The sequence below is a fragment of the Bombus bifarius genome, unplaced genomic scaffold, assembly GCF_011952205.1.
Source record: "Bombus bifarius isolate JDL3187 unplaced genomic scaffold, Bbif_JDL3187 scf7180000008062, whole genome shotgun sequence".
Lineage (NCBI taxonomy): Eukaryota > Metazoa > Arthropoda > Insecta > Hymenoptera > Apidae > Bombus > Bombus bifarius.
The window spans coordinates 1,392,585-1,401,890 of NW_022884426.1; the positions used below are offsets into that span (position 1 = coordinate 1,392,585).

Here is a 9,306-nt window from a genome sequence, read left to right on the forward strand (position 1 = left end):
CGGTAGATTCGGTCAGCAGAAGTACGTTCGATCGATCGTTAACTGAAATTTCCTCCTAACAAATGGAACCTTTGCCTGCCGTATCGAAAAACGTTCGTCTCGGTCGACGTTCTCGATGACGAATCCCAGAAGGCTCGTCTTCTTTGGACGGTCGCCATACCGCGAAATGCTGCGTTTCGTCGATCCGCACACTGTGCAATTACTCATTATGTATATAAACAACGAACGTGTTCTTTCATGGCATGACGACCGGTTAATTTGGTAGAGGTTTGCGGTCGACGCGTGTGGCAGCGGCCAAGCGATCGAACGCTCTTACTATTTCTACTTGGAATCGAGCCTTCGTTCATCCAATCTGCCAGCTTCTCGCCAGACTTCTCGCGCCGCTTTAGTAATCGAATCGCCTTCGCCGTGCACGGATTCTCGCGTATTCTTCGACACCGGTGTTAAAACCGATGGGTTTCGAATTGACAGGTAAAGCAGAACCTCGAAGAAATTCGATGCAGCGGTTGGCTGATCGCTGCGGGAACAACTAAAGAGTGGAAAGTGTATCGGAAACGTTGCAGCGAGTTTTCTCGGAGTCGGAGAAGCAAAGTCTGTCCGACCGAGTGGTTTCGCTCAGTTTGTGCTTCAAAGAAACGGACAGTGAAAGGAAAGAAAGAAAGAAAAGGAAAGGAAAGCAAAGGGCGGATAAAGAGAGGCGGTCGAGTCCTTCGCGGCATGGTACACTACGGATGCGCGAAAACCGACAGCGGTGGAGTCGAGTGCTTCGTTGAGTTCAGTGAGACACCACGTTGCTCCATAGTATCAGATCGTTCCATAAGTAATTTTCATATTTACGTGTGTAACTTTGAAAAATCTCGCGTCTTTGTCGCTCCTTTTGTTACAATTTTCGCAGTTTATAATGCGAAATCATTTCCAACTCCATTTACAATGGCGCCGGTGACTTTACGAGTTACGCCGATGCTATCGGAACAATAATGGCCAAATTCTTTGCAAAATTTAACGCGAATTCTTTGCTCAACGATACCGGTCATCGTGAAATGCGGCGCTCACGATTTTCGTCTCGTACGGAACGACGTACTCATAAAAGCGCTCATAAAAATCTCCCATAAATGGTAAAACCCTATTTTTCACAACAGCACACCCAAGTGGAAAGATATATCCACAAGTTGGTTGCTTTCAGGACAGAGTCCGTATAAAAACAGGAAATGTGATTTATGTTTTTCACCTGTGCCCTTCGATTATGCTCTTTTATTTTTCTCAACATCGCTTCTACAGGAAATGAGCTTCGTCACGATGAAACGGGTTTACTCTTTTTGTCTACCGATATTTATCGTTTCCTCCGTATCAATATCATTTTTAATCTTATTAACTGTTGATTATAAATTTCTACGGAATCAACGTTCGATCTTTCCTTGAAAAATTCAACATGCGAAGTAAAATAAGTAAAATAGGACGTTACTTATGGAATGACCCGATACTTTCTCATTGTCATTGTAAAGTCGTGGCGAAATAAAAGAAATGAAGGAAAGGGGACGAAAGTTGTAACAATGAAACAAATGTCGCGCAGTTTCCGCTGTACTTTCTCTCTTTGCGACGGCAGGAACGATAATGCGGCGTAGCCATGCATCTAGTAAATGCGATTCGTTTCAAAGTATCGATACTCGAACCGAGCTATTATTCGTCAACCGAACAGAGAAACAAAAAGAAAGATACTCTCTGGTCGTAACGCCGCGATAGATTCACGGTATAAATAATTTCAAGCGAGTAACGCTCGCGTTGCGCATCGCATGATCTAAAATAGACGCCATTTGCAGCTCTGTACGCGTCTGATTTGATAAACATTAAATCATCGACAATCGTACTTTTAACGCCGGATGTTTTGTATTACACCGTCGTCAGCTTTCGTCCCTTTAACGAACTCCCAGCTTATTAATGCGTATTTTAATCCAGAAATAAACCGCCTGCCGAATCGTCCTCTTTTAAAATTCCGCTCGTGATTCCATTGATTTCGTTGCCTTGGACCGTTTCCACACGGACGTGTACCCTATGACGAAGTATCGAAACAAATAGTAACATTCACGTTTATCGACGATGCGTGTATTTCCGTGTGAAACCGGCCTTAGGCTATCGATACACCGGAACACATTCGAATACAGAATGTTGCGATAACGACGATGCAATGGACAAGGCGGAGATTCTACGTGGAAAAATAATTCATTCAACGTAATCGTAGTCTTTAATGTCAACGCGAACGAGACTCGAACGGGTTAAATGATAAACTCAGCGATATTCGATGCCAAGATTCTCGTGATTTCGCGACAATGGGACGGTGAGACGGGGCGAAATCGCGTCCGGTGGATTTTGAAGAGCTTTCAAGAAAAGCAGAGAAACGCAGAGTGGTGCGATGAAATTAATGAGAAAGCCCGTGGATGGGTGGGGGGCGAATTACTTTTCTGGCAGCCGTTCCATTTCACGCGCAATTTACCGAGGACGATCCGTGCGCGCGAGAGAGGCCTTTGCATGATTGCTTTTGCACGCGGTATCACCGAAAAGGGACACGCGCTCGCCGAACGGAAGGAAATCGTCGACCGTATAACCAGTGACAAATCACCCCCATCGAACATCCATTAATTACTCGACCGAAACTCCAAACGTTTTCCATCCCTTTCGGAAAGAGATTGCGCTTGCGATACGTTCCACGTTCCATCTCGCCAGCCGATTCGATGGACGTTGAGATGAGCGTCGTGACTTCCGTTGCGTCGTGGCGTAACGTTATAGCGTGTTTAAAACTAAGCGAACGAATGCTCGTATTTCACTTTAGCAAAATTTTGTAACGACGAAAGTGTGGACGAACGTTCCGACGAAATTCTCGTACGTTACAGCAACCGGTTCGATGATTAAACGAATGAAATTTGGGAAGTAAAGTTTTCGAATTACAAGTTATCCGATTATACAGGGTGGTTGGTAACTGGTGGTACAAACGGAAAGAGGGTGATTCTACGTGAAAAAAGAAGTCGAAAATATAGGATAAAAATTTTTCGTTTGTGGCTTTGTTTTCGAGAAAATCGACTTTGAATTTTCGTTCGGTACGCGTGCACTTTATCACGTCTCGTTATAACGGATCTGTAGATCGTTGTCTCGATGGAAAAATTAAAAAAAAAATAAAAAAAAAATTTTTTATTCTATATTTTCGACTTCTTTTTCACCCCCTTTCCGCTTGTAGCACCAGTTACCAACCATCCTGTATTATTTGACATAAAATTCTACAGTTAAAAAGAGAACGTATAACTTGTAACTCGCAGATACCCTGATATTATTAGTCGATAAATTATTTTGCGAAATGATACTGTAAACGCTTGATAATCGCACGTTTATTTACATATTTTTTATATATAGTTAGTCGAAACAACGTTCGCGAAATTGGACGTTTGTTGTGCAACGTTCGTAGGTAGCTTCGACCCTCTTATGACCGGGTTGTAATTCCTCCTGTAACCCTGCCAACGCCCGTCATTTTCCTTTTCTCTGGTTTATTTGTTGGGAAAATAGAGGACTCCTCAGTGGCACGCGTGGAAATGATGGACGACAACAAGGTCGGCGCAATGACGAGATTCGTGGAAGTGATCGCGACCATAGGGTCGTTTTTACTGGTGCTCGTTACGTTTCCTTTCTCGCTGTGCTTCACGTTCAAGGTTGTGCAGGAGTACGAAAGAGCCGTTGTATTCAGAATGGGAAGGTTGAAGAGCGGCGCTTACGGCCCAGGTAAATAGGCAACGCAATTTCACTTTTCTTCATTCCGAAACAAGCTGTTTGAATAATAAGCTCGTGATCGTGCTTTGAACGCGAGGAAACCTTCGACATGATTGAAATTCCGAACAGAGGGAAGCAGAAAATGGTTTAAATAATAGGGCAGAGATGTATGAAATTTTATATTTAATTCACGTTCGTTTGCTTTAGCTTTTTCCTCCGTTGACCGCTATATTTTAACTGTGGTCAAAAAGAAAAATCGAAGAGCAATTTACGAACACCGTGGGTTCGTGATACAATTTTTTCGATACTAATTTTAGCCAGACCACTGCTTACGTTTCGATATAGAAGCCGAAAATGATTGACAATGATTTTCGAAATACAACGTAAATAAATACTTGGGACATATCCCATCGTGTAATTTATCTAGCGAGTCGTGAAACGTTATGGTACATTTTTGACAATAATCGAAAATAAGAACGGAACATTTGTGAAAAAGAAAATTCGATAATTCACTGGCGCATAAATATTTTGGAATAAATCTTTATTTATTGGCAGATACCTCGATATGGCAATAAATGCTTACCGAATATGACCACCGAATTTTTCAATTAAAAATTTTTGCTCTGCTATATGATTTTCTACAGATTTTCCGAATATATCAAATTAAGTACGACTTCCTCTTGTTCTCGATTATTGAATAAAAATTAATTCATTTGGCGCTCGATACTCGTTTATATATCGGAACGAGGTACGATATTTATTTATCTGCGCATTTAACAAACACCGTGTAAACGTCATAAGTGCAACGTATAAATCAATATTTGCTATATAAATTTAAGTACTTGTAATTACTTGTTCAATTGGAAAATTTCACGAAAATATATTCACCTTCTCGTAGGTCGAACGCTGCAACAATTGCGTTCGATTTTGTGAAAAACGACAAGGCGAATATTTGTTAACCAAGCGATGCCATGGTTTAACAGGGACGTTTTTCGTGATGCCATGCGTGGACAACTGTGTGCGCGTCGACCTGAGGACGGTGTCGTTCGATGTTCCACCGCAGGAAGTTCTCACCAAAGATTCCGTCACGGTGAGTGTCGACGCGGTCATCTACTACCGCATAAAGGAGCCACTGAATGCCGTAATCAAGATAGCCAATTACAGGTACGTGAAGTTCGATCCCATCGATTCGTTGGTTTGAGCGAATCAAAGCAGAAAATATCGAAAGCATAGAATTACACTTTAATTAAGCAAATGAAATACAAGACAGCATTGATCTCGTACAAATGTACCGCTAATTGCAAGAAGCCAAACTAATCTCTACTTGCATTTTCGTAAATTTTCAACATTTGATTAAGTCGAAATACAGTAGGATTCCATTACAATGTAAATTTGAAACCAGTAGAATTCTATTTCTCTGAACTCGTACAAGTTCATCAATTTCCCCCACTGCCTGTTACCTTTCGTTCAAATAAATCAATTCAATATGCGAAAAATCCTCCTATTGTAGATCGTTGGACACAGTTACGTTTAACTGCGGTTCTAGCGACGCTAGTATAACAAGATATACAGCATAACGTGAACAGCGCGTCGTTTTGCCTACGTTTGTTACGATTAATGATATTTCGAAGTAAAATTAACATCGAACGTTTTTCGAGATTTTATAAGAACGCCACGCGTTAGTTTGGTTAATTTATAAATGGCTGAAATCAAAACTGACGTACATACACGTCGATCTCATCGATTATTCTACTCCAATAACCAGTTGTATATGACAGTGATAAAATTATAAGGTCAACCAAGCACCTGATCTTGTATAATATCAGAATGAACACGAGGTTCTCGCTTGTGACCACATAAACCACATAAAATTTTTAATTGCGGTAATACCGTAACCGTGTTTTTCCCTTCTAACCTGGCAAAATGGACGCGGCACGCAGAAAGCGTGCTAATGCGTCGCGAGGGAGACGGAAGTGGAACCGTCCGAGGAAATGTACGCTATCGTAAAAGAGATTTCATCCGCGTAATGCAAATGGCTGGCGAAAGGACCAGCGACAGCTCGTTGAAAGACTCGTAACATTTAGTTTTCTGTTCCCCTCGCGCCACCTTCTCTTTTTCTATTTCTTCTCGCCCGCGTATCACCAAATACAAACAACGAAATGAAAACGCAGGAACGCGACCGTGTTATAGTACGATCCAACGAGGGAAAAAATGACGAGGAGTCGAGGTGGGAAAAAGAAAGGACGAGAGAAGGAATGAAAATTACCAGTCACGATTTTCTCTTGGTTTGAACGAGGCAACGAAAAAAAATAATACACTGGATGTGACGCGACATCATCGCGCAATTTCCTCGGTGGCGTCGTCACACCGAATTGAAAGTTCGTTTGTCGACCATTTGCACGTGAATTTCACCGAAATTCCACGCGAAAATTGCTTATTAATTTATTCTTCGACGTAACGATCGATCTCCCCTATTCTCGCGTTATTAACTTTTTCGAGTGACGAAACGTTAATCGAAAACGACGTTTGATGGAAGAAAAACAGAATCAAAAAATTAGAGAAATACAACGATTCAGAAAAGTCTTGGAGACAATTTTTACAAATATAATATACGCGTTATATGAAACATCTTGAAACTTCATTAACGTTGCAATTTATGCCGACTCGTATATTTGCGATTATTATTAAAGAAAATTGTTTTGTCTATTAAATATTGTAAAAATTAACAATTTATATGAATATATTTCATCGTTTCATAATAAAAACGCTACGAACTTCTCGAATAACCAAATATCTTCAAATTTTCAAATTCATTGCGCCATTTTATCAATATAATCGTGATATTTTATCAATATGAGGACGTATCGTGTCTTATTACATAATGGAGCGCGATATAATGCAGCGTATTATCATAATAGAATAACGACGTCGTTAAAAATCGCGTTTTCTTACAACGCCGACGAAATTTCAAAATATTTTGTGCCACGGGCATGATATATTCATAAAAAATTCATAAAAAATTTCTCTGAGAGATCAAATACTCGGATGAGCCACTACGAAAAGAAATAACAGTGACTCTCTCTCTTTTTCTCTCTCTCTCTCTCTCTCTGTTCGTCATATTTGCGGTTTGAATTAAGACGAAATGGGACATAGGTGACAAAATTTTTGAGACACGGCGAATTAATTAGAACTCCTTGAACGACTGGGTTAATTAACGCGGACACTATTTTCTGAAATTTTAATTAGCATCAGGGGAGCCGTACAGTTCCGAGAGAACGGAGCAGAACCATCCGGAGAGGGAATCACCGATGCTGGAGAAAAATGCGAGAGACAGCTCCTCGAGGAATTACGAGAGCGTGACAAAATTACTTGGATAATTTGCGCCATGCAGAGAAAGAGCCTGATTAATTGCGTAAAAGTTGCGCCGGCACGATCGACCTGGAAATCTCGGCAATTGAGTCCGCTGTCGACTCGCGTAGTGTTCCTGTCTAGTGTTCAATAATTCCAGGCAAGAGTTTCCGTTGTTTCGATGATGCAACGCGTTTCTAACAAACTTCATCAACCAGTCGTGTTTTTATTCCTTTTTTAAAAAGGAAAAACATCAATCCATATTGTTAGTTTAATTACTAATAAGCAATCGATGTCAGACGGAAGCTAAAAATTAGTAGAAAGATAAGGTTTATCGTGGCTCCGAGTAAGCGAGAATTTTCGCTGCTTGCGACGATGCAACGCGTTTCTAGGAAATTCAACGAACGTGTTCCTCTTTCTTCTTTCATCGAGAATAGTATTTGAAAAAAGTGCGGTTAGTTTAGTTGCTAATAGGAGGCAGGGGACATCAGAAGGAAGGTAGAAATTGATAAAAAGATAGGATTTAACGCTCCGCTGAATGAGAACGGGCTGGCCAATGTCCTGTCCTCGTACGCACGTTTTTAAACCACACACGTGACAGCCTCCGCGAAGCGGCCGACGTTTAATTAACTAGAGCACGCCAGACTGATGTTCAATTATGGAAAAGACGTCGGCGTAATTGTACGAGTATTCATGCTGGCATGACACGAAATTTGACAAAATTCCCCGCAGTACTAATTACGACGTTAACATACTGCTTTTTCCTATGTTCGTTTCTATAAGATGAAATTACTTCCGCTTTAGTCAATGTCCCTATTACTTTTCAGAAATAAGTTCTCCACATTGATATTTATATTTCGCATAGCTGAACGTTAAAACTAGGACACAAATAAATAGAATCGATACATACTTTTATTCGTTTTACCAATTTTTTGGATTTTGGAGAAATCAATACGAAGGTTGCTGTTCAAATTGTCCTGGCTATTATTTGGTGGTTTTAGCGTTAATAAAAGAAAATTCATGATGTTACAGTCACTCTACTCGATTACTGGCGGCTAGTACACTGAGAACGGTACTCGGTACGAGGAACTTAGCGGAGATCCTCTCGGAACGTGAAACCATTTCCCACACCATGCAGACGTCTCTGGACGAAGCTACGGATCCTTGGGGTGTCAAGGTCGAACGCGTGGAGATGTAAGTACACTCGATACAATGGCTAATCGAAACCTGACGCGGCGTATTTCTTCCTGCTGGTTGAAAGCTTCGTTCTTTAAAGCATCCCAACAACCCTTAAAAGCTGGAACATCCGCTTTAAACGCGGCAAACAACGAGCCCACGATTCGTAACGAGTAAAGCAGGCGTCAACCATGGTTGTTCGCCGAGGTAAAATCGAAAAGTTGGTTAAAAGGAAAGCCGAGACGAGTTCTCGAAGAGATACTATGTCGTTCGTCACCGAATTAACGTCCGATTGATCAATCATCGTGCACGGAATCCCTATTTACGTTCGAAGAAATGTTCTCTGCTGCTTTTCACAGACCGCCGATAGTCGATTGGAAATCAGCTTGGCTAAATACAATCAAAAATCAGTCGCCGTGAAGAAGAATGGTTCGTGGCGTCGTATCGATCATGGCGAAACGAACGAATGCTTGATGTATAAGCCAACGATAAATACCATCTCACGCGGAAGAGAGTTCAATCGACGCGGTTACTCTACGATGCGAGTATATCTCGTTCCATTGAACTTGCTGGAAAGAACATACGATGAAAAATGTGTGTGATCGAGATGTATCGACAACCTCGATGAAATCATTCGACTTCTACGGTGGACGCGATATCGGGGGAATTTTCGATTTCGTGTCAATTTACAGCGAGAATGCGAGTTCTACTTTATTGTAATAACTATCTGAGAAAACGAAAATGATATCTATGTTTGTTTAAAAGTGTTCTTATTTCAGTTAGATTGAACTTTCGGAATATAGCACAATAGTAACGTGATGCATGTTGGAAGGTAGGAACAGGTGGGGTATAATTTCAGTTATGCTTGCGCGCGGTCGCGTTTCTTTGATGCAACGAGCTTAAGAACGTCGAGACGTTGAAGAATACGTCCCACGGGAAACGAGAACCACTCTGGTAGACCGTGATAACTCGATGGCACTCGAGGCTGTGCATGCACGTAGTTAAATACTCGTATGTCCCGGAATCGTCACA

The 9,306-nt window shown here is 41.2% G+C and overlaps 1 protein-coding gene across 1 annotated transcript; it reads left to right on the top strand.

Moving 5' to 3' along the window:
- Positions 1-391: 391 nt before the first annotated feature.
- On the top strand, positions 392-8,296 carry LOC117208373 (band 7 protein AGAP004871-like). The gene is made up of 4 exons (XM_033449532.1): positions 392-778; positions 3,550-3,762; positions 4,734-4,914; positions 8,131-8,296. Exons 1-4 carry the CDS (start codon positions 718-720, stop codon positions 8,294-8,296), a joined length of 621 nt encoding a protein of 206 aa, XP_033305423.1. The 5' UTR covers positions 392-717.
- The last annotated feature ends 1,010 nt before the right edge of the window (positions 8,297-9,306 follow it).

Excerpts from the sequence above, each read along its gene's own strand:
- LOC117208373 (XM_033449532.1), top strand. The coding sequence starts at position 718 with ATGGTACACTACGGATGCGCGAAAACCGACAGCGGTGGAGTCGAGTGC. Across the intron at positions 3,763-4,733 it reads GAGCGGCGCTTACGGCCCAG|GGACGTTTTTCGTGATGCCA; the intron begins GTAAATAGGCAA and ends ATGGTTTAACAG. Across the intron at positions 4,915-8,130 it reads ATCAAGATAGCCAATTACAG|TCACTCTACTCGATTACTGG; the intron begins GTACGTGAAGTT and ends ATGATGTTACAG.